The following is a 26458-nucleotide window of genomic DNA, read 5'->3' on the forward strand; positions in this document are numbered from 1 at the left end:
TGGATATTACAAACCAAAGGTCTGCACTGAGCAGTTAAAAAATAATGATTCTTACATAAAAACTAAATCATAACATAAACAAAGCTTGGAAGAAATTGAAAAATTATGTTCCCCATATTGAAGGAAGGCATTCTGCCCTGAGATGCTGGAGTTGCCAAGCATGTGCATGTGAGGTGTGCTTGCCTGTGTGTATGAATGGTGTGTGTCTCTCTTTTACTGATGAAGCCTGTTGTCAAGAGCTTTATGAAAGTGTCTTTTAATTGTGCCTGTCTGCAACTTAATGTCTCTTCTTTACAGTAAGTAGCAGTCTGTCTTTTCCTACATTGTTGATATTCCTACAGGAGTTTCCATTGTTCTAAACTGAAGGAAGATTAAGATTTTAAATCCCCTCAACAATGAGATCAGTGGAGGCAGAGAACAAGCTTCCACAAGGATAAACTATAAAAGGCATTCCACAGTTTACAGATGATACAACTATTGTTGTCAGAATAGCAATTTACTCTGCAAAATTAATATTAGTTGAATAAATCAGGGAACTTCAATATTGAAAAAGAAAAACAGTTCTTTCAAGGTTTTGGAAGGTAATTCGTGTAAGTTATGAAGAAGAGTGAATATATTAACAAACATTACAGCATTATGAACGTTTCCTCAGTCTCAATGTAGTTTTATTCCTGTGATGCAGTTAGTCAGTATGACCTCCTGCTACAAGCTTTGAAGATAAGACTCCTTTCTTGCAAGAGGGATGCAATTTAAGTTTGATGGATAAGGTTATGGTCCACATAATCAAAGTTCTTGATAAAGTCATAGTCTAAACCAACAAGCTGGATTTTCTTCCTTAGGTCAGTAAGGATTTCAAATGAGAGATGAAATACAGCTTTCTTTGTAGAAAATCTTTTTGTCTGCTCTATCTCCAGCACACACACACACACACACACACACACACACAGATAGAGAGAGCGCTTAGTATACCACATAAAGTACTACATACATTGGAGAACATCGTCTTCTTTACGGGCCCTCTATGTAAGAACCAGTGTTTCTTGTCAGCATGTCTACAGTCAAATGCAACTGGGTCAATCAGTGAGTGGTAATATTAGTACAGTAACAATTCAATTTCATTAAAATACACAATCTTTCCCTGTAACACCAGCCAACGGCTTCCTGTAGACTGGTAACAAAAGCTGAATTATCAAGAAGTTAGCATAAAGAATCCAGCTTATCTGCATGTGTAAACAGTCAATGAGATCATGCTTACCATGTTGCAGAATGATGAGCAGCAGGAATTACCAATACTGAGTCTCTGTTGAGAAAGAAGTGAGGCAGGGCTAAACCTATCCCCTTGTGATTTGATCTATACACAGAAAAGGCAGTAAAAAATTCTAACCAGAAATTCAGAAAAAAAAGGAATTATAGTTCAGAAAGAAGAAATAAATATTTGAAGGTTTGCGATGATGTTGTACTTCTGTCAGAGACAACAATGGCCTTCAAGATCAGCTAAACATAATAGGCAGTGTCTTGAAAAAGGGGTAAATGGTGTGTATCAATAAAACTGAAACATGGGCAATGGAGTCTAGTAGAATTAAGTTAGGTGATTCTGGGTAAATTAAATCAGGGAGTTACATCCTAAAAATAACAGATGAGTTTTTATATTTTGGTACAAAATAATAAATGTCAACAGAAATAAGGAGAATAAGTGATGCATATTAGCAATGGCAAGAAAAGGTTTTCTGAAAAAGAGACATACATTAGTATCAGATAAGAATTTAACTACTAGAAGTCTTTTTTTTTAAGTATTTGTCTTAAGTGAAACATGTCCAATAAACATTACAGAGAAGAACATAGCATCTTTTGACATTTCATGTTACAGAAGAATGTTGAAGATTAGTTGCATAGTTCAAATGGCTAATGATGATATATTGCATAAAGTTCTGAAGGAAGATAGCTTACTATGATGGCGATTCTAGCAGAGCAATAAAAAATCTTGTAGTGACTTGATGGGGATATCACTGTAATCCATCAGTGACTACAGACATGCTTTCTGACAGGCTAAATACACTGTAGTAACATCAGTCAATAAAAGTGAAGATAAGCAAGCCATGTCTAATTACTAGGCTGTTTCACTATTTACAGTCTCTTCAAAAGTTTTGAGAAAGTGGCCTTCAGTAGGAAACTGAGACCCCCACCCCCTTTTTTTTTCCTCCAGAAGGACTTACTAACTGCCTCTCATAAGGAAATGTCACCAACTCGACCTCATATTTTAAGCAGAAAAAAGCACACTTGCGAGTATCAGCCTCAGCAATTGATCCTGTGTGAATATTTGTGCCATAATTATGACAGTATGCAGTTATGACCTTCTGAATATACAATGGTTGTCACTCTCTCCCACCTACTATAGCCACCTAATGCCTGAGTGCAGAGTACTGTACAGTGAAGTGACTCAGAGGTTTGTGAAGTACTGTATGGATACAGGTAACAAGGTTTGTTCACTGGGTCAAAAGGCATGGTTTCTAACCTGTAGGTAGTGCCAGAGACCTCTTTTCTTTTAACATTTTTATGCTTCATGTGGTGTCACCACCAGACACCACACTTGCTAGGTGGTAGCCTTTAAATCGGCCGCGGTCCGTTAGTATACATCGGACCTGCGTATCGCCACTATCAGTGATTGCAGACCGAGTGCCGCCACCCGGCAGGTCTAGTCTAGAGAGACTCCCTAGCACTCGCCCCAGTTGTACAGCCGACTTTACTAGCGATGATTCACTGTCTACATACACTTTCACATTTGCAGAAATGACAGCTTAACATAGCCTTCAGCTACGTCATTTGCTACGACCTAGCAAGGCACCATATTCAGTTACTATAAGTACTATCTTCAAGAATGTATTCTGAACAGATAATATTGTGACTCATGTACCATCAAGAGTGACGTTCATCATTAATGGATTAAAGTTAAGTATCAAACTAATTACACCCGCTTTCTGAATTCTCATTCCTTGTCATGTTCCAGACCTCACGTCTGTATAGTTCTTCCCTCCTCACGCCAGCCTGCATGAGCTAAAACGCGTGCATTTCGGCCTCCACTCATAACATGGTGTTGGCTCTTCTGCTAACAGAAAACTTCAACTCACAAATGCTGTGTATTAATGAAATGAATGAGTAGCTCATTATAGAGGTAGTGCTGTTTAATTATTATTATTGATTTTGTATGTGTTTGGTTTTGAATTTTAAGACTGACACCACTAAAGTGAAGTACATTTGCAGAAGACTGCTATTCTTAAAGATGATTGGTATGATTAAACTGTTAGTTGAAAATCATTAACACCATATCATAATAATTCTTCAGTTGTGTAGGTTTAATCATTTTGATCTTGAGGCACATACAGAGATGCAGAATATCAATATGAGAATACTGTTAAACTAACATTGAACACATATCCGCATGAGGTTAACATATTATGCACTCATACTTGCTTACCTATTTTTGACATAGGATAATGTGTGTTCTCAGGAAAAATTTAAAAACATTTTGGACAGTTGTGTCCACCTCCCCTCTTCCCTTGCCTTAAACACACTGCGAATAGGGTAGCTCTGGTTGTCACTCCACTGTGCACTACTCCACACTTGGATATTTTGTGGCTGCATTGGGGCAATGGTCTGGTTTAAGGCTCTTGCAACACAAGTGATCACTTGGGACACAAAGTTAAGAGGGATGCCAGAGATTGTTCCTGGTGAAAAATCTGTACACAGGAAGTATCATAATTAGTACTGAAAACAATCCATTTCCATGCTCACTAGACTGGTTTATTTTTATAGGCAAGCATCTAAAGTATGAGTGAGGACAGGAAAGGGAAGGGGTGCCAAACTAAATGTAGTTTGTATGGAAAATGGTGGCGCCAATTTAGAGGTCGCTTGTGTGAAAAAATGTTCTCAGACCAGCCCTGGTGGGCACATCAAGTGACAAACAACCAGTGCACGTGAATTCAAAAGCTGTATATTCAGACTGTCATAACTGCATATTAACAGAATTATGGCTGAAATTTTCCTATGGAGTCAATTGCTGGGGTTAATTTTTGCAAGTGTACTTTTTTCTCCTTAAAATATGAGGTGAAGTTGGTGTAGTTTCCTTGTCAGTTCAGCTTCTTTAAAGGATTCTCCACAGAGAATGCTGCACAGGAACTCACTTATGAAGTCCTACCTGAGCCAAACAAGAAAGTTTATCCTGCTGGGGCTTTCTGTGGTTTTACTGAAGTTCTCGAATGAGCGGACTATAAAATTCTACTTGGAAAACTAAAATGTTATGGCACTAATGACATCCCTGTTGCGTAGTTATAGTTTTATCATAATAGAAAGAAGAGGGTCATACTGACAGACTGAGACAGAACTGAAATTAACCTCAGAGTATGACAACACAGCAAGTATGGCCCTATAGGGACCAGTGCCTAGTTCATTCTTGTTCTTAAGCCACATAAATGCTCCTTCAATAGCTTTAAACAATGGTTCAAAACTGAACTGTATGCTGATGACATAAGTGTACTAATCAAAAGTCCAAACTCAACATTATCAGATTAAGCTCAAATGACAGCTGAACACACTTGATTCACAACAAATATTTTACATCTCAATCTCACAAACACTATATTATGTAATTCAAAACAAGAAAAAAGTAAAATGCTATTAACAAAACTCATTTTCAGCTGAACTTTGATTGTACGATCACAATACAAGACACAAAAATAATTTTCACACAAACTTTGTCTCCTTGCCTATGATTCACAGTGGAGATACATACTCCAGTATAAAGGTATTAAACAAACTACTGTATAGCACACATTAAGAAATCGAGAATTGTTACTAACCCAAAAGAAAATTCTACAAATTATCTGCTTATGGTACCTTGATTCAAGGATTGAAAATTCCTATTAGCTACATGGCAAACAGCAGCATTCAGTGTAAAACTATATCAAAAGTAGTAGTGTATTATCATCAGGCTTGTTTTGTTACAAATTTATGTAACCATTTTCTTTGAAAACTACCAATACAATTGTTGTGACTAAACAAAACTACAATCATCCAGCCATAAATGTGGGTTCTTTGACTGCCCAGTGAGGTGGCATAAAGCAATTGTAACTTATGAAGTATTAATTCACTCTATTACATAAATAAATGGTTTACTTAACTTTGGCACACTTCCTTGCCACAGGACTGTTGGATAAATTACAACTGTCATTGATTTTTAATTAATCACCTGATTCACTAATTAACAAACTGGTCTCCTGAGGTACAATGTTCAACCTTTGCTAAAGTACAAGTTCATCAGAAACTGCAATGGCTAATTGGTCCTACACTATGATTTTGACTCCTTGAAATCTGAGCTGTTGCATCCTCAACACTATATTGACCTCAGTGTGAAAGCACTGCTATACTGAGAGGGATGTGTGGTCTTCTGGAGTGCCTCCAATTGTTGTGTATTGCAGCGAACTCTCACTAATGGCTGTGGTATTGATTCACGTTGCCAACTTTGGTGTGGCACCATGATCTCTGGATGATACCACATTTCTCCTTGTCAAACCTCCACACCATTCACAAATCCCAGGTGACTTAATGTGTGAGCATAAACACTGTAGATTTGCAGACTCAATACTTGCTGCATTTTTGTCTGAGCTGCATAATTTTTATGTATGATTTGTGCTGCTGGAGTGCAGACTTATGTTAATTTTACTCCACAGTATATCTATTTACCTCATAATTTTGGCATTTCCACAAATAAACAGGCTAACTTGGACACTGGTAACTCAGAACTATCACTGACTCATTTTAAAAATTGATGAATGGTTAACAGCTGAAATATTCGAATATGAGTTATGCTGTCCTTGATTCAAATCTGAAATATGATGAAATATTCTATCTGATGGGAAAACTCCAAGAATCACAAATACTGGATCTCCTAAAATAATATTTATTACAAATATCAGCCTCAGGTCACACATGTTTAATATTATGGAAGCCTTGGATAATTTGGGACAGTGTCATTACTTTACAACAGTGGATCTCAAAAGAGGTTATCGTTAGTCAGAAGTAGCACTTTAGGATAGACCAAAAACAGCATTTATGGCACTTTGTGGTCATTACCAGTGTAAGCGGAAGTCATTCAGTTTGAAAAATTCACCTGCTACTTTTCAGCAGTTACTGGATGGAGTTTTAAGAGGGTTAAGGCCTAAAACCTGTATTGTATATTTAGATTACATAATACAAGGATACACCAGAGCAAGTGAGACAATTGGAGGATTGCTTCAAATGATTATAATCAGCATGGTTAATACTCAGCATTGACAAGCACCATTTTGCTCAAGCTGTCTAGGACACAGAATTAGTGAACAAGGTGTTCAGACCAATCCTTGTCTTACAGAAGCAATTAAAATTTTTCAACACCACAAACAACCAAAAACATACAGTCATTCATTGGTTTGTTTAACTACATTTGTAAAGGATTTTGTGAAAACAGCTGAACCTAAGAACAGATTACTCAAAATTGGTGTAAAGTTTCAGTGGACAAAGGAGCATGAGCTAGTAATCAAGAAACTGAAGGCGGTGTAGGTAGTGGGGAGCGGGCGTGGTAATTACGACAATAAATAATCACTCGCACTCCTGTCACTTGCTATGAATACTTTTATTCTCGCACAGTATACACAATGCGTACAGCATAAAGCACGTACTACAGAGGATGATCTAACAAAGATACAGTTGTTCTTGCTGTGATGGGGCAGCAGGCAGCAATATTATTGGGTGGGAGGGGGGGGGGGAGGGGGGGGGGGCGAAGAGCCAGTGGTTCTACATCCCCACAGAGGCATTGATTTTTGGATCCAGTATTGCTTTTTCTACACTTTGAAAATGAATTCATCCTCTCATTTGCTGCTTCTAACAAGTCTTGGCTGTATTTTGGGTCAGAGTAACATATGAGTTGTGGCTATAAAATAATGGGACCATTTTTGTAATCTGCGTGAATTTTGCTATGATGGAAACAGTGATGGAACTCTTCCTCTGTGAGATCCTTGATGACATATGCTGCTTTTTCTTTCACTGCTTCAAAGGATGAATAGATAAAAGTCACATGGTGCTAGGTCAGGCAAATAAGGTGGGTGGCCTAATGCTAAGATGCTGTACTTCACTAGGAACCTCTTAATGGACAATGCAGTATGAGCCAGTGTGTTGTCTTGATGCAGAACCCATGACTTGTACTTCCACAATTCAGGTAACATTTTTTTTCTTATTTCCTCACAGAACTGAGCGAGAACCTCAAACTAGTACTATCAACCAATAGTTTGACCTTCAGGCACCCAGTGAAGCATCATTTTGAATCTCGATTTGCTCATTCGGGCTTTTTTTGCTGTCAGTGAAGTTGGGCCTTCCAATGATTGATTGGTGCTTAGTTTCTGAATCATACATGAAAAACCAAGATTTGTAACATTATCACTCTTTTCAAGGATGATCTTCAGTGGTATGACTGGTGCTTAGTTTCTGAATCACATGTGAAAAACCAAGATTTGTCACATTATCACTCTTTCCAAGGATGATCTTCAGTGGTATTCAAAGTGTGAGTACTTACATTTTCATGACCTTCTTTTGTTCAATCATGAGAATTTACAGCACTAGTTCACACAATGTTCTCATGTTAAACTAGTTATGTAAAATTTGCTTTCTCCATTCTTTATTAATTCGTACAGTTTCAGCAATCAGTCACATACTTAACTGATTGTCATACCAAATCAGATTACCTACTTTTTTATATTTTCATAATAACACTTTCTTGGCCATATTTGAAACACTTGAACCACACAAAAACTAGCATATATGATAAACAGTCTTCACCATTCACCTCTTTTAGTAACAGGTAAGTTTCAGTAGCAGTTTTTCCAAGTTTCAACTGAAACTTCAACAATTCATTGCTCTACTATTACACTTACCATTTTTCTGACAAGACAAAATAACAGCTCTTACACAAAGGAAGGCCATGGCCACAATGATCTGTCTACAGACACCAGAGATGATTCATTCGAATGAGAAGTCTTCAAGCTTCACAATCATTTGTCATTCACTTTTGGCACATGCGTACTTACTCAGTGACAGTATCAGTTATTTTACAGCCACAATTCATATGCTTTGAGACAGTTAAATAAAGCAGAATGTAGGTACTCAACAACTGAGAAGGACATGTTAGTGGTCATACACTGTATTAATGTAATTATAATGTTACTTGTATGGTAGAAGATTTAATGCTCTGACTGATCATGTATCATTGAAATGGTTGCTTGGTCTGAAAGACCCACCTGGTCATCTAACACACTGGGTTCTCAAGTTTAGCGAATTTTATTATGAGGTACCCATAAGCCAGGCAGAAAAGATACGAATGCAGACATGTTAAGTTGCAAATTGGCTGTGTTGAGCACACTGGGCAAGGGTGTGTTGGAATGGTGACACGTACAGGTGAAAGGTAAAGATTGTTAGGCTATTAAGTCACAGCCGCTCTTTATCATACATGAGGATTTGTTGTGCAGAGTCACAAAATGCAGACTAAGTGTCATGGCCCCAGCTATTTTCCAAAAACGTTGTTACAACAGGCTATACCATGTGCTGTCATGTCATGGTGGCCAACAAGCAACAGATATGTGTGTTGCTAAACAGTTTTGGTGGAGGAATAGGGAGCATGATGTAGAGCAGTGTGTCGGAGAATGTGTACCATACACACAAAGACCAGATATTTTGCATCAGAAAATCCCTTTGCAGAGGTTCCCAGAGGTGTTGAAGCCATTTCAAATACTTGGCCTTGTCTTCTGTGAGCCATTCAACAAAACACATGCAGGGAATAGGTATGTGCTTCTGATCATTGGCAGTTTTTTATGGTTTCTGGTAATGATAGCAACAGGCCAGTACTGTGGCAGAAGCATTAGTTAACAGTTAGGTATTGAAGTTTGGAGTGCTTTAGTCATGGATCAGGGTACAAACTTCATTTCAGAACTAATGACATGAGTTACATATTCCACCCTCAGAGCAATGGAATGATGAAGCCTTCTATGACACTACTTTAAATATGCTAAGTAGCTGCATGAGCACTAGACACAATGAGAGGGATATCAACTTCAGTATGTGGTTTGTGCGTACAACTCGAAGACTCATATAGGAACAAGCATGTCACCATTTGATGTGGTGTACAGGATGAAGATGCAATCCCCCTTTGATATTTTACACCCTAAATTAGGACAAGATTGTAAATCAGTAAAGAAGTTTACAAGCAGAATACGGGAAGTATGGAGAAACAGATAAAAGGCAAACACAAAGGCGCTGGAATGACAGGAACAGCCAAACAGGCACATGGGAAAACTACTGCAGTATCGTATAGGGCAGTGGGTATTGGTCACTAATCCCTATATGCCGAATGGAAAGACAAAGAAGTTTCCTGACCATATATCATGGAGCATATCAGGTCACAGAGATGATCTCACCAGTTAATGTAAAGCTACAGTTTCCTATTAAAACGCGTAATGTTCACATCAGTCACACAGAACCATTTAAAGGTATGATGGATGCAGTACCACAATTATCCGCGACCAACCCTGTACGTGAAGGTGCAGCAGGTAGGAAGAAGGAACTTCTAAAGGTTAGATAGCACAAATTACATGACATGCCTTATGCTGTAATGAGTTAGGTTCTTAATAATAAACAAAAAGCACCAATTTGCTTTTGTTCTACAGTTAGATTCTTTGCAATATTTTGGTGGTGTTTGATTTATTCATGTTATTTGAGTTTATAAATATGTTTCACACTGGGTTGCATGGTCCAGTGTTTTCACATCATTGACAAGTGTATTTTTCTTTTATTGCTGCAGGTTATTGTCAGATTTATTTGGTGTTGTTTCTTATTTCTGGATGTCATTAGTTACTCATTTCAGAGGGTAGGAGGGGACAATTTTTTTCCTCATGTGACAAGAATGTGGGGACATCCTGCATTACAGGGTACAGGATACAAATAAGGCAGCTGGAAGTGTCGTTGACTTCGGATAATAGGGAAGCTCATGTAGTTATGTCGTTAGCGGATTTGGAGAAGTGCACCCAAGGGAGTACTGTTGAGTGTCCAGACAGACCAGTACAGAGATATATGCACACATGTGAGGCAAATACTTTTATGGGGAAAATAAATGAGACTATTTGCAAAAAGGAAATCTTGTCCACATGTTCTTACTTCCAAAAGGTAGGAATATAATGGCTGTACTCAGTATTCTTACCAGAAACTTTGTTGACAACATGCTATGAAAAATGGAAACTTAAGGGATTGAGGAAATTAGAGTTGTAAGGAAGTGGTGATATCATTAATAGCACAGCATGTGAGATCATCGGGAAAGCTTTCCATCTTCAGCTACCTTCACTGATATGAGTATTATGGCATTGATATGGAATATGTTGTACTGTACGGAAGGGTCTCTGAGGGTATTACCAACCCAAAGTTTAATTTACCTTAACACCAGCCTTCAGCCTGAGCTTATGCATTCATTACACAAATTTATCAAGTCTCAGCAAGGAAACGTTTCAATGGAGCAGATGTTACAAAATGTTCAAAATTCTCAAGGACACTGTCAGCAGAAGATTACATCAGTAATCATTTCAGCTACCAGTTGTGGCATGTTTCTACTAGGTACTTGCATATTGCATTTCTGTAATAAACACAGACAAGCACAGTCTATGAATCCATTGACACATCAGTTGCCAATTGAGTGGTTAACCAGCATGGGCTGAGGCAATAGTTGATGGAAGTAAACCCACTGTATTTAAGTAGTGTAAGCATTAGATTAAGGATTCTATTGCAATAAGGTCCTGTAAACTGCACTTTAAGAATAACCCCAAGTAGTAGTGGATAAGGTAGAAACCCTTTGGGACAAATATTGGCTAAAACTAGCTTTTGCCATCCATGGTACAGAGTTCTGTTGGTTAAGAGTAATTTTAAGGGAAGACTAGTATTGAAAGATTCAGGACAAATTTGTCACAACAGGGGAGATGTGCTGCAACCCAGAAGAGTTTGGTACGTGAATTGTAAATTGTTACAGATGAATTCCAGCCACAGCCAGGCAGTATGGGTGAGCTCAGGTGATGTGCTAATAGAGTACACCACTGAGCAGTATCGCTGACCATTCCAGCCAGACAAGCTTAGGGTCTCAAGGCATTCACTCATAGTGCCATCTGCATCCTAAACTGGAGAAAATAATGGGCTTTTGAGTTTCAAGGATACCATGTTTACTATTGGATGATGATGATTGGCTGACTACCTATACAGTGATTAATTTATCAAGTTCTAGTATGAGGCATGCAATATCTTTGGTGTGGTGACTGCAGGACTTGGGGAAACTTCACCGATGGGGCAGCTGGTGTCCAGCCAGGCACTGCCCTCTGAGGGATTTTGGCCGATGGACTGCAAGCTGTCTACAATCCGGCTGGAGAAGGTGCACCCTTAAGGCCTCCTATCCACCTACATATCATTGGCCACCGCTCTGGTCTACCACTGGAGGGTGAATGGGGCATTGCTGCTTGGCATCAGGGCACCTAGTGTCAGCTATCACATCCAAGCACATGACATGGGGACAACGATGAGCATGCATGGGGGTGTCTAACTGCTATAGCTCCAGAGGCCTGGATGAGCCACACTCTTCTTCACCTGCTAGTGACCCACATGGTTTTGTGGCAGTTGCCACCCAAAATCCAGGACAATGAATGCCACCAGTGTGATCAGGGCCTCAGCGCATTCTGTAATTGGCTGCACTTGCATGCACATAGTGTGGCCCGGAGCCTGCATGAATAAACACCTGTCAATGTTATCACAGCTTAAATGAACGCCCTGGCGTGAATCTACGATCTGCCCCTTCCCTCACCATTTCTCTCATCCATCCCAATGTTAGAGAAGTGATTGCTGGATAACTCTTGACACCCAAACACTGCAGTGTGGTAGTAAGATTGGATACTTTGCTAATGTGTAAAACTAGTGGTACATGGCATATCTCCAGCTCGGTAGTATTGGCTTAGCACAATGGGGTGTCATTGTGTGGCAAGTCCCATTTTGTTTATGTTTCATTCAGTATCTGTTCTGAGTTATTAGATTTAGTTTGTGATTACTAGATCAATTAAGTTTAAGGTTAAATTTGCAAAGCCGGTGGACTTATTATTATTTACGGGTATTGGTAGTCCCAATAACCTAGTGCCAGTAAGGTGTCAGTCTTGTGTTAAGTTTAAGGTTAAATTTGCAAAGCTGATGGACTTATTATTATTTACGGGTAATGGTAGACCCAATAACCTAGTACCAGTAAGGTGTCAGTCTTGTGATCATGCAGGGTACGAACTGCCATGCACTAAGGTTGTGGCAGCCACATGTTTTACTTGTAGACGCATTGGTAATTTGGCTCACAATTGTTCAGAGATTCTCATTGCAGTCCACCAAATTCTCAGGTCTCCACATGGGTAGCATGGTTAGCTAGGGAGATCAAGTCCTCAAGATCATGAAAAAGTTGTTGTCAGCTACTTTTGCCTTTAGAACAGTCTCACATACTGGAAACATCAGTGTCACAATGACCACTTACTTTGGATACTTCCATCCTATTACTTGCTCCCTATGCTGAAAAACTATATTTCATAATATTTTTAAGTAACTTGTGATACTTATGATGACTCCCAACTTATTCATTATGAGCTTCATGGTTGACAAACCCTGTGCTCTATGGAACTAATTAATGTACCATGATAATCGTACAAGAAGAATGATTGACCTCTACTGTGATTTGAAAAATCAAAGGTGTAATATATTCCAGTACTAAAATATTTAATTCCTGTTTAACAACATCAAAGGTCTATGCAGTACTACCACATTATTTTAAAATAAGATAACTATGTATTTACATGATAAAACTTTTTATGGGTATTCATTAGATGAGGTTTTATCAGACATATACACTTTTGACATGTATATTTTTATTGTTTGATATGTAGTGTTGTGGAATGTGCTCTAGTGCCTGTATGATATCTTTGTTTCACTTACCTTCTGTTTTTGTTATAGTTTTATGTTTTTATTTTTCCTGTAACTGGTTTATGAATTAACTGTACTTCCCTCGTTATTTTTTACATTTACATATTCTTAAACTAGTTCCACATCCTAGCATCTCACACATACAAAAGGATCTATGGTATATGTAAATAAATAAATAAATAAACAAATGTTAATCACTTTCTACTGAAAGGATTAAAAGATATGTTTTGCAAATTTCCATGATGTGCTCAGCTTCTGCTGCCTGCAACCAAACAAATATTCTGTGGAAATTAAAAATTTATGTCAGTACTAGGTATGGGAGTGATTATTTTTTTTAAAAAATCATTAATTTAAAATGATGGATGGTTGCATACCATTTTTTTAGCATCTCGTTGAGACTGCAAATACTGTATACCACAGTATGTGTGTTCATCTTCTTTCCTCATTAGCCATGGCTCTATGTAAGCATATTGTTTAAAGAAATGGTTCATGTCAACCACAAGATCTTTAATGACATACATGTGTGGAAGAGGATATATTATGGTTGGTTTTTTTAAATTCTGATCAATAAAACTGAAAACAAGTGATAAAAGATATTTGTTTACAGTACAGAACACAGTGAACCACTTTGTTTTATAACTATTTAATATTCTTTCATAACATTCCTACAAAACAATTTACAGGGTGACCATTATTTAACTATATGAAATAAAATCCTCATAACTTCTGAATGGTTTGTGTTACAATGCTCAAACAGCATAGCTGGTGAGCATGATGGGAATTAGCACACCCATGCACATGCCTCTTGTTGTTGTCGGCCATTTGCACATGAAAATGTCACTTTACAGCATGCCTGAACATATAGAACTTGTGAAGCAATAACAGCCAAGCTGTGACTCAAAGGAAGTTTACAACCAAGTTCAAGCTGAAGATGATTGGTCCAAGTGTGCTAACAATCAAAATTTGATTCACAGTTTTGAGAGAATGGGTAGTGTTCGTGATGACAGTGTTGGCAATGTTGGTCATCCAAAAAGGGTGAAAATGCCAGAAAACACTGAGAAGACGTGCGCTGTCTTTCAACCCACCCCCAGGAAATCAATCAGATGAGCTGCACAACAGGTGGGAATCACCCAGGAGACACTGAGACAAATTGTTGTTGAAGACCAGCATCTCTTCCCACACAAAATTCAAACCCATCAGCCATTAAGCCCCAGGGAACAGCGATTGTGTTTCACCAACACTATTATCCACAGAATTGATAAACTAGACTTTGATGTGAACATGGTTTGGTTTAGCGAAGAAGCCCACTGTCATTTGGATGGACTTATCAATACGCAAAATTGGCACATTTGGGGACTGTGACTCTGCATTTTGTGATAGATAAGTCCCTTCACCCTCAATGGGTGACTGTGTGGTGTGCAATGTCCAGTCACAGAATAATTGGTGGGATATTCCTTGATGGTACTGTGACTACCGAACGGTACGTGAAGGTTTTGGTAGATGATTTTATCCTCATTATATAAAGTGGCAATGATTTCTATAAGCTGTGGTTCATGCAAGACAGAGCTTGACCCCATCAAAGCAGAAGAGTGTTTGATGCCCTGAGGAGCACTTTGGAGACTGCATTGTGGCTCTGAGGTACCCACGGCCCACTGACATGGGGCTCAATTGGCCACAATATTCTCCGGATCAGAACACATGCGACTCCTTTTTGTGGGCCTATATTAAGACAAGATGTACAACAATAACTCCCAAAACCATTGCTGAGCTCAAAATAGCTATTCAGGAGGTCATCGATAGCATCCATGTTACATTACTTCAGTGGGTTATGCAGAATTTCACTATTCATCTGTGCCAAATCATCGGTAAGGATGGCAGCCCTATCAAACATGTCATAACCTAAATTCAAATCTCTGTAGTGACATTTACATGTTGAATAAAGTGTGTGCATGCCACAGTTTGAAACCAATTTATGTTCTTTTCATATAGTTCAATAATTGTCACCCTGTATATAATGTAGATATGAAAATAGTATGTTAAGTGCAAACAAAAGAATTTGTAAAACTACTTAAAAGCAGCTTTAAAATAACATTACAGGATTTGAATGAGTTGTTTGAAAAGAGTTTTAATCACATATTATAACAGAGATTGAAATATTTCCACACATGTTCTTCATAGCTATTAAAACATTTATCCCGTATAATTACTATATTCATCATTATCTTTAAAAGTAAACAATATCACAAGCAAACATATCCACACAAAGGGAGCATGTGCACACACACACACACACACACACACACACACACACACACACACACACAACTAGAGAGAGAGAGATCCACTGTTGTTTTCTATCTACATAAATGATCTTTTGGATAGGGTGGATAGCAATGTGCGGCTGTTTGCTGATGATGCTGTGGTGTACGGGAATGTGTCGTCGTTGAGTGACTGTAGGAGGATACACGATGACTTGGACAGGATTTGTGATTGGTGTAAAGACTGGCAGCTAACTCTAAATATAGATAAATGTAAATTAATGCAGATGAATAGGAAAAAGAATCCCGTAATGTTTGAATACTCCATTAGTAGTGCAGCGCTTGACACAGTCACGTCGATTAAATATCTGGGCGTAGCATTGCAGAGCGATATGAAGTGGGACAAGCATGTAATGGCAGTTGTGGGGAAGGCGGATAGTCATCTTCAGTTCATTGGTAGAATTTTGGGAAGATGTGGTTCATCTGTAAAGGAGACCACTTATAAAACACTAATACGACCTATTCTTGAGTACTGCTTGAGTATTTGGGATCCCTATCAGGTCAGATTGAGGGAGGACATAGAAGCAATTCAGAGGCGGGCTGCTGGATTTGTTACTGGTAGGTTTCATCATCTTGCGAGTGTTACGGAAATGCTTCAGGAACTTGGGTGTGAGTCTCTAGGGGAAAGGAGATGTTCTTTTTGTGAATCGCTACTGAGGAAATTTAGAGAACCAGCATTTGAGGCTGACTGCAGTACAATTTTACTGCCGCCAACTTACATTTCACGGAAAGACCTCAAAGATAATATAAGAGAGATTAGGGCTCGTACAGAGGCATATAGGCAGTCATTATTCCCTCGTTCTGTTTGGGAGTGGAACAAGGAGAGAAGATGCTAGTTGTGGTACGAGGTACCCTCCGCCACGTGCCGTATGGTGGATTGTGGAGTATGTATGTAGATGTAGATGTAGAGAGAGAGAGAGAGAGAGAGAGACTATGGCTGTTTTGTGTGGGAGGTAACAATACCAATGATTCCATATGATTTTATGCAGAGAAAATTATAGATTTTATAAAAGTAGCACCTTTGATTGTATGGGAAGTATACAACTTGGCATAAACAAAAATGTTTTCTGTCCATAGGAATATTACAACTAAAGGCTGGCAATGATTTCTTAATAACATTTCACATGTACCATGAAGATATATTTCTAAAGAAAGTGCCTCACACAAAGTGGACAACTCTTATAACTCATTATCGGTTCAAGATATGAAAAAATATTTTTCAAAAGATCATAACAGTAAACTAAGAAAGAAATATTTGTCTGCATGATAACACTCAAAATATTTTTTATCAGACAATTAGAAGGAACTATAGTTTCCTAAATCAAACTATTTACTTTTTTAAATAACATTCAAGAGATCTTGTAAAGAGAGTACGGTCATACAGTTCTTGTTCATGTGTCAACAAAACTTATCAGTCTTTGAAAATATAAGTAATTGGATAGATAAAATGTCTACTCACTAAGCGATGGCAGGAGAAGCTTTTATATTTATGTTTTCTTGTCACTGCTTGGTGAGTAGACTTTTTATCTATTGAATCATTTATAGTTCTTGTTAATGGCATTCTCTGTACCACATGAGACTGTAACTCAAACTACGGCCAGACCGATGTGCCTCACTTGGCACCTACATACACTGCTACTCGCCTGGTGCCAAGTACTTGGATGCTTGGTGGCCACACTGGAGCAGCAATGCCAGTCGCCATAGGCATAGTGCTAGCTCACTGTCAAAATGTTTCTTCCAATGCTGAGTTAGAAAATGCTTCTGTCAGAAAATGAGGAAACTCCGATCATATTGGTTACATTTTGTGCTTTGCTGTGAGAGAAATTTATGTGGTGAACTCAACATGTTGTACAAACAACTTTGGGAGTTTCAAGGCAAATTTTTTGGTTATTTTGAATGACTACAAAATCATTTAACATCTTTCTCATGGCTACTACAGAAAAACTACAAAAAGAAAATATTAATTACAAAGCTAGTTTATCTTGTGAGGAGTGTCTAACGGTAGCATAAAGATGAATAAATATAAATTCAATATGTGAAAAACATGTGGCAAACTCTGGAGATTGGACATTTTAATACAGCATAGCAGTTTCATATGCTGTTGTTTGCTCTCACTTTCTAAAATACTAGAATCTCTGTGTTCGGAGATCATTGTTGTATTTTTTTTTTTTTTTTCCTTCTTCTTAAATTGTAACTGTTTGAAAAAGTGACAAGACGTTGTGGCAACATCATCAGCTACATTTCCATTTTGTGCTTTGCTGGTTGACTTGTGCAGTTCCTTAAGTTTACTATATCAGGATTAGAAACTGAGTGTACAATTGGTACCAAAGTGAAATAATAATGTCTTCAAAGAGTCCACGGGTGTACTGGCAGTTCATAGTGTCCAAAGGGTCACTAAGGGCCTGCAGTAGACCTGTGAACTGTACACTGTGAGAAACTGAAGAATCACAATAATATATTCATTATTTTTAATTTCAGATTTTTAGCTGTTGGACATAGTTATAGATCTCCTGGGTACCATTTTTGCCTAGGCCACTCAGCATAGTAAAGGAGACTTGTCAAATACTCTGGGGCTCACTGAAGGCTAAATACTTGCCATCACTACTATTGTGCAATGGTAAAACAATGCCAACAACTTTTTTGTGAAATGGAATTTTCCAAGCTGCATTGGTGCACCAGATGAGGAACACATGGATGTAAAAAGCCAACATCACAGTGGCTCTTTGAATTACAGCTACAAACAATACTCTTTTATTTTAAAGCAAGCTGTAGTAGATACAAATTGTAAATTTGTTGTCATTGACACTGCCACAGAAGGCAATAATGTGACTTGATGAACTTCTGAAATTTAGCATTGCTTCAAATGCTAGACTCAAGTCACCTCAACATTCCCATGATAAGACAGATTCCAGGAACAAATGTCACAATTCCATTGCTTTTAATTGGGGATGATGGCTATCCTCTACTGGATTACTTGGTGAAACCTTTTCCTGAAAGGTATTCTGATGACAGAAAAGGAGTGCACAGTTACTTCTTTAGAGATCTCATTGAAGCATTGAGTGTGAATTTGGCATAATAGCATCAAAGTGCAGAGTACTGCAAAAAGCTATTCAAACTGATGTAAGTATTGCCATAATAATTACAAAAGCAGTATGTACTCTTCATAACTTTGTGATGGAGCATGAACAACTTGGAAAGACACTGATACAAAATTTTTGCCAACATTCAGTTCCCAAGGACCTCAGCACAGATGCAAGAACAGTGCAATACATATGAGGAATATCTGGATAACTATTTCAATGGGAGTGGTTTGGTGCCCTGGTAAATTAACTGTCTGTCTCAAAACATTATTGAACATGATGGTCATGACATGGAATGTATTCAGAATTAAATTACCTACAAAATTAAAAATTCTGTAAACCACTATGATTACTGCTGTGGAATTGCAATTGTTAATTAATTTGTAGTTGCTTTCATGAATAAAAATAAAACTGAAACTTACTGGAGCTACCAGTTTCCTTTGCAACACCTTCCTACATCTTTAGAACCATTAATTTTTATGAAGATCATGTGCTAGATTCCACAGATTTTCTCTTTTGAAAATTTATGATATTAATGCTTCATCACACATGGTAGAGAAGAAAAAAATGCAATTATATATGCAGAAGTGTTTATCAGGTAGTATAATCTTTGAAGCCACTGGGTGGCAATCCAGGAAGAACCAACACGACTGTTCATCTAATGACACACCGAGCAACTAGGTTAGTCATCTAGTGCTCAGTGTGGCTGGTCTCAAAAAGTCACAGCTGTCTGCTTAGCAAAGTGGGTTGCCATCTGAGTAGCAAGGTACCTAGGTGCCACATGAGGCACATCCAGTGTGACTGTAGCCTCAGGTAATTATCATTCTTCAGTGTGGAGTATTCTTTAAAATAAGTTCAAACTAACTCCAGCTGTATAAATTTTGCACACCTGTAGAAAAAAGTATGTGTGCCAACTCCCAGTGTGCTTGTGAACAAGCAGATTCTATTTGCAGTCACTGGGTTTTTTGTGCTTTTTTATACCCTGAGGTTAAAATATATATGACAACTGAGTGGACAACACTAACTGTTAAATATGGCCTGTAATTTGATTTTCAACAACAAAGAATTTGTCTGCAGCAGACATTCAACACCAGATATGAGAGCTGTATGGCCCTAAAGCAGTGGGTGACAGTAATGTGTGTAAATGGGAAATGCCATTCTAAGATAAGTGAGACAGTGTTGAACAGTGATCAGGTTGACCTGCTGTAATTGGAGACAATTTAGAACACGCAGTTGATACAGAAATTGTTGAAAACTTGTTCACGATTTCCACTGCTATTCCCACATCTGTGCAAGAGACTACTACACAGAATGTCTGAAAAGATAAAGTTAAGAAAATTTTGTTTGTGTCAGGTTCTCACACTGCTTTCAGTGAAGCATTTTAACAGGAGAATGGCCAGTGCTTTAAAATTTGTGGTCCAGTTTTCAGTGAGGAAAATTAACTTCTAGACTACATTGTAGCTGGAACAGTGAGTGTCTTGCATGGCTCCATCAACAAAATATCAGTCAGTAGAATGTTGGCACGGGAATTCTTGAACAAAGTGAAAGCCAAAGAAACCATTTCAACGTGCAAGATTATAGCAACTTTTGTTTGGGCAGATTTGGTGCTCTGTTAGTTAACTTTATGTCACAAGGAACAACAACAAATTCAGCTGCTTACTTATGGCCTTGAGTAACTTTCAGCAAACCATACAGCAGAAGTGATATGGCTTTCTGTCATCTGGAGGGTTTTTTTCCCTTGCATTTCCAATTCATGACCTCATTCTGTCACTCATGCTCAAGAGTTAATCATATCATTTGGATGGGAGCAAATGGACCAACCCCTATAGAACCAAGATGTTGCAACAAGAGATTACCTGTTGTTATGCTACCTGACGGGATTATTCACTGGTTAATAGTTTGACGATGACGGAAGAAGTGAAAAAAAGTAGTTGAAGATTGGTTGTACTAGCAGGTGGATGGCGTCCATGATGTGGGCATAAGCAAATTAGTACAATACTACAATAATTAGTTAAATAATGGAGGAAACTGTGTAGAAAAAAGCTTATGGTTTAAGAAGTGGAATAGAAAAAAAAATTGGCAATACCTTTACTAGTTTCATTGTTACTGAAATACAGATATTACTTTAAAAAATGTGTAGGAAAAAAGGTTGAGGTATAAATGGTAAAATAAAATATATTTGGTGATATAATTACTAGTTTTCTTGTTCTTAAAATATAGACCCTACTTTAAAAATGATCCCTCCACATGTGCTGATGATAAATATCTATCACATATAGGTTTACCTTTACATCCAACAGCAGTATGTCCAAACCACAGTATCTGAATATCTAATGGTTTGTTGGTTTGGGATCAGGCATTGGGAAAGGTAGTGTTGAATAGTGATAAGGTCATGGGCATTAGGGATGTTAGTGTAAAAGGAAGTGACATCAGTCGTGACGAGCAGGGCACCATGTGGTAAAGGAACAGGAACTGTGGAGAGTCAGTGGAGGAAATGGTCGGTATCTTTTATATAGGAGGGTAGGTTGCAGAGCAGAGAGTCTCTCAATAGGGGCACATTAATAGGCCACAATGGAGTGCCCTGATTGGTTGGGTTTATGGACTTTAGGAAGCATGTAGGAGGTTGGAGTGTGTGGAGTGGTAGGGGTGAGGAGAGAGATGGACTCCGAGGAGATATTCTGGGAAGGACCTAAGGATTTGAGGAGCAACTGGAAATCCTGCTGGATTTGTGGAATGGGATCACCTATGGTGTAGAGTCACTGTGCAGGACTTGTATGGGGACGAATCTGACAACTGGTGGAGACAAAGTTTGGTTTAAATGATCAAATCTAAAGGCATGCATACCGTGCCTTTACTTATGCCAGAACACAGGTGTACTGAACTCTGTTTTTAATAAATAAATAAATAAAATAATTTTTTTGTTTCTCCCCTATAGCATTACTTGTTTCACAACACATCAGTCTTTCAATAATTCTTTAGCATGTGCATCTGCAAAGCTACAGTGTATCCCAGGGACCCTACAAATGCTTTTTAAAATTCACAGGCTAATTGTAGAGTGGTCCTCATTCTCGCTATGAGTAATTTCATTGCTTACAGGAGTAAAATGATCTCAATCAGAAATTTGCTGTCTTGTGTCTTTTACAAAGACTTAAGGCAACCAGCTAACTCTTATAACCCTTTTTGGCTGTAAAAGGGCGAAAGATCTTCACTCTCTTTCTGAACAGTAATGGACTACTTTTGATGCAACCATTTTCCTGCTGCCAAGAGTTTTTTTGTATGAAACAAAAGATTGCACTGCAATATATAAAATAGTGCAAACAGAGACACAGGATAAGAAAGAAACATGAGGAGCAATAATGTGAAAAAGAAGATTGCTACTCACTGTAAAGATATCACATTGAGTTGCACACAGGTACAACGAAAATACTGTCACATCTGAGCTTTTGGCCAAAGACTTCTACAGAAAAAAATGAAAACACACACACACACAAGCAGGTACACCTCATGCCCATATGACTGCTATCTCTGGCTAGACTGCAACAGTCATATTGAACAAAAGCGCCAATCTGGAGTGAGGCAGGGAAGAGGGAGGAATAGCAGAGTATGCATGGAAGGAGAGAAGAGCACTGTCTGGCGGAGTGTGTAGGGACTAGAAGGCAGCAGGAAAAGGCTGCCACCAGGAGCAGCACCGGGAGGCTGTGGCTATGGCAGAGGGAGGGGGGGAGGGGGGCGGGATTGGGAGCATAAAAGGATAGATGCTCTGAGAAGAGCAAAGGTCGATGGGTGCACTGGCAGAGAGCAGCACACACAACGAGGATTAGGAGATAGGAATTGAGAGAGGCGATAGGATACAGGGAGTGAAAACTTGGGTGGAGGATCTTCAGGCAGTAGGTTATCGCAGGTTATCCCCACACACTCCACCCAGCAGTTTCCACCACCTCTGTCCTATCACCTCCTCCTAATTCACAACCCCTCACCCTCATTGTGCACCTCCTTCTGCCAGTGCACCCACCAATCTTTTCCCCCTCTCTGTTCCTCTCCTTCTCCACTCCCCGTTCCTCCCCACCCTCTCTCCCAGAGCCTTCAGGCACTACACCTGGCAGCCTTGGCCTGCCGCCTTCTAGTACCTGCACACTTTGCCAGACAGTGCTCTTCTCTCCCTCCACCTATACATTCAGACAACAGAAAAGCAAGGATGGAATGTAACAATATTATGAAAAGGATGGTTGCTACTCACCATATAGCAGAGATAGTGAGTTGCAGATAGGCACTACAAAAGAACTGCCAGACAGTGAGTTTTTGGCCAACAAGGCCTTTGTCAAAAACAGACAATATACAGACATGCACAGACATGCAAATGCAACCCACAATGACATGACCACAGTCTCTGCCAGCTGAAGCAAGACTGCGAGCAGCAGCACATGATGGGAGAGGCAACCGGGTAATGGTGGTAACAAGGAGGCTGGACGGGGATGGGGGGGGGGGGGGGGGGGGGGGAGTGACAGCATGGTGGGGTGGAGGATGGTAAAGTGCAGCTTGTGGAAGTGTACATGGACAAGGTGGAGAGAGGGTGGAGAAGCTAGGTGCAGTCACGAGGTCAGATGGAGGGCGGGGGAGGGGTTGACAACTGAGTTCACTCCTCCATCCAACCATGATCCACCCCCACTGCCCCCAAATCACCCACTGTTAACTTTTCAGAATTTCTTAACCTCAAACCTTGCCTCACTATCATTCCCCAAATCGCCCAATATGCAAATTAACTTTATATCCACAGAAAGAACTGCAACCCACCACCTAAAAACTGATGAAAACCTTATAATCCTATCTGCTGACAAAGGCTCCACCAATCTTGTTTTGAACTGCAATGATTACCTGGCAGAAGGACTCCACCAGTTGTCAGATTCATCCACCTACAAACCCTGCCATAGTGACTCCACTTCACAGGTGACCCCATTCCATAAATCCAGCAGGATTTCTAGTCACTCCTCAAATCCTTAGGTCCTTCCCAGAATCTCTCCCTGGAGTCCACCTCTCTCCTCACCCCTACCACCCCACACACTCCTACCTTCTACATGCTTCCTAAAGTCCATAAACCCAGCCAATCAGGGCGCTCAATTGTGGCCCGTTACTGCGCCCCCACTGACGGAATCTCTAATCTCTTAGACCAACACCTTCAGCCCATTACTTGCCACCTACCCTCCTATATAAAATACACCAACCATTTCCTCCACTGACTCTTCACGGTCCCTGTTCCTTTACCACATGGTGCCCTGCTCGTCACTACTGATGCACCTCACTTTACACTAACATCTCTAACACCCATGACCTTATCACTATTGAACACTACCTTTCCCAATGCCCAACGGACTCCAAACCAACAACATCCTCCCTAGTAACCATAACCAACTCCAACACCCACAATTACTTCTCCTTTGAAGGCATTACCTACAAACAAATCCAGTTTACAGCTATGGGTACCTGCATGGCACCATCCTATGCCATATAGAAGAATCCTTCCTAAGCACCCACAATCCCAAACCCCTCAGCTGGTTCAGATTCACTGATGACATCTTCGTGATACGGATCGAGGGTGAGGACACCCTGTCCACATTCCTCCAGAACCTCAACACCTTCTTCACCATTGCTTCATCTGGTCCTTCTCAACCCAACAAGCCATCTTCATCATTGTTGACCTCCACCTCAAAGATGGCTACATCAGTACATCCATCCATATCAACGCCAACAACCAGCAGCAATACCTCCACTTCAACAGTTGCCACCCATTCCATACCAAGAAGTCACTTCCACACAGCCTAGCCACTTGTGGCCATCGCACCTGTAGTGGTGAGCATTCTCTCTCAAAATATTCTGAGGGTCACACTGAGGCCTTTACTGACCATAATTACACTCCTAATCTTGTACAAAAACAGATCTCCCATGTGTTATCTTTCCAGTCACCCACCACCTGCCAAAGTCCCACCATCTGTGACAGAGGAGCATTCCCCTCATAATACAGTGCCACCAAGGTCTGGAGCAACTGAATTACATTCTCCACCATGGTTTAAACCACCTCCCATCATGTCCTGAAATGTGAAATGTCCTACCTACTACCCTTCCCACACCTCTCACAATGGTATTCAGCTACCCACCAAACCTAAACAATATCCTCATCCATTCCTAAACAGCCCCTGCTTCCAACCACTTCCCTCATGGCCCATATCCCTGTAATAGAACTAGATGCAAGATCTATCCCATACGTCCTCCAACCATCACCTACTCCAGTCCAATCACAAGCATCAACTATCCCATCAGAGGCAGGGCTATCTGTGAAATCAGTCATGAGATCTACAAACTAAGCTGTAACCACTGTGCTGCATTCTATGTGTGCATGAGAACCAACAAACTATCAATCCACATGAATGGCAACTGACAAACTGTGGCCACAAAACAGCTGGACAACCCTGTTGCTGAGCTCACTGCCCAACATGATGTTCTTCAGTAAAATTACTGTTTCGCAACCTGTGCCACCTAGATCATTCCCACCAACACCAGCTTTTCTGAACTGTGCAGGTGTAAACTTTCTCTGCAATATATCCTATGTTCGTGTAACCCTCCTGGCCTCAACCTTCATTAGTCATTGTCCTTACCCATCGAGCTCCTTCCCTGTTCCCATTCCAGCATACACAGACCTCTATTCCACCTACCCACCCTCAGTCTTTTTACTTCTCTCCTTTTCCACTACCAACTGCCCTCACCCTTCATCTAACCTCCTGACTGCATCTATCTTCCCAACCCTCTCCCCACCTCGTTCCTGTAGACTCCCATAAGCTGCACTTTACCATCCCCCATCCCTACCCTGCTATCCTTCCCCCTCCCCGTCCAGCTCCTCCTTACCCCCATCACACTGTTGCCTCTCCCATCATGTGCTGCTGCTCACAGTCTGGCTTCAGCTGCCAGAGACCGGGGTCATGTGTGTGTGAGTTGCATTTGTGTGGGTGTGTACGTGTATGTTGTCTATATTCGACAAAGGCCTTGTTGGCCGAAAGCCCTCTTTCAGACAGTCTTTTTGTTGTGCCTATCTGCAATTCAGCATCTCCTCCTGTACATTGCTATTCTTTCCTCTTCCATGCCCAACTCTGGATTGCTGCTTTCACTCAGTGCAACAACTGAAGATTGGCCATAGCACCCAGAGATAGTGATCATGTGTCCGTGAAGTGTGCCTGCTTGTGTGAATGTGTATGTGTTTTCCCTTCTTTTCAAAGAAAGCTTTGGCCAAAATCTCGGTGTATAACAGTCTCTTCGTTGTGCCTGTCTCTAACACAATGTGTCGTCTTTACAGGTAGTAGTGATCTATCCTTTTCACAACAGTTTTGATGTTCCTGCCTGAACCTTCCACTGTTTCATAAGAGGATCAGCATCATATGTACCACAAACTTATTGAATTTTCATGTAATATCTATTTCAGTGATCATCAGTTATTTTGCTGCCCAGCCGGCCGTTGTGGCCAAGCGGTTCTAGGCGCTTCAGTCTGGAACCGCGCGACCGCTACAGTTGCAGGTTCGAATCCTGCCTCGGGCATGTATGTGTGTGATGTCCTTAGGTTAGTTAGGTTTAACTAGTTCTCAGTTCTAGGGGACTGATGACCTCAGATGTTCAGTCCCATAGTGCTCAGAGCCATTTGAACCATTTTTTTGCTGCCCAAATAGCAAAACTCATCTATGGCTTTGCATATTTGACTTCCTAATCTAATTCAATCAGCATCACCTGATTTAATTTGATCAGATTCCATTATTCCTGTTTGACTTTTGATGATCATCTTGTAACTCCAGAATGAAATTTTCATTCTGCAGCACATCATGTGCACTTATGTGAAACTTCCTGGCAGATGAAACTGTTCGTGAAAGGCAAAGGTTCCGAGTTCAAGTCTTGGTCCACCACAAACTTTTAATTTTTCAAGAAGTTTCATATTAACACACATTCTGCTTCAGAGTGAAAATTTCATTCTGT

The 26458-nt window shown here is 39.8% G+C and overlaps 1 protein-coding gene across 1 annotated transcript in view; it reads right to left on the reverse strand.

The window, feature by feature from the left end:
- Positions 1 to 26458, reverse strand: part of LOC126195710 (uncharacterized) — a 219220-nt gene that overhangs the window by 46026 nt on the left and 146736 nt on the right. The window contains exon 4 of the mRNA XM_049934339.1: positions 13428 to 13626. Coding sequence (XP_049790296.1) covers positions 13428 to 13626 — 199 coding nt within the window. The remainder of the gene's footprint in view (positions 1 to 13427; positions 13627 to 26458) is intronic.

The sequence above is a fragment of the Schistocerca nitens genome, chromosome 7, assembly GCF_023898315.1.
Source record: "Schistocerca nitens isolate TAMUIC-IGC-003100 chromosome 7, iqSchNite1.1, whole genome shotgun sequence".
Taxonomy (NCBI): Eukaryota; Metazoa; Arthropoda; class Insecta; order Orthoptera; family Acrididae; genus Schistocerca; species Schistocerca nitens.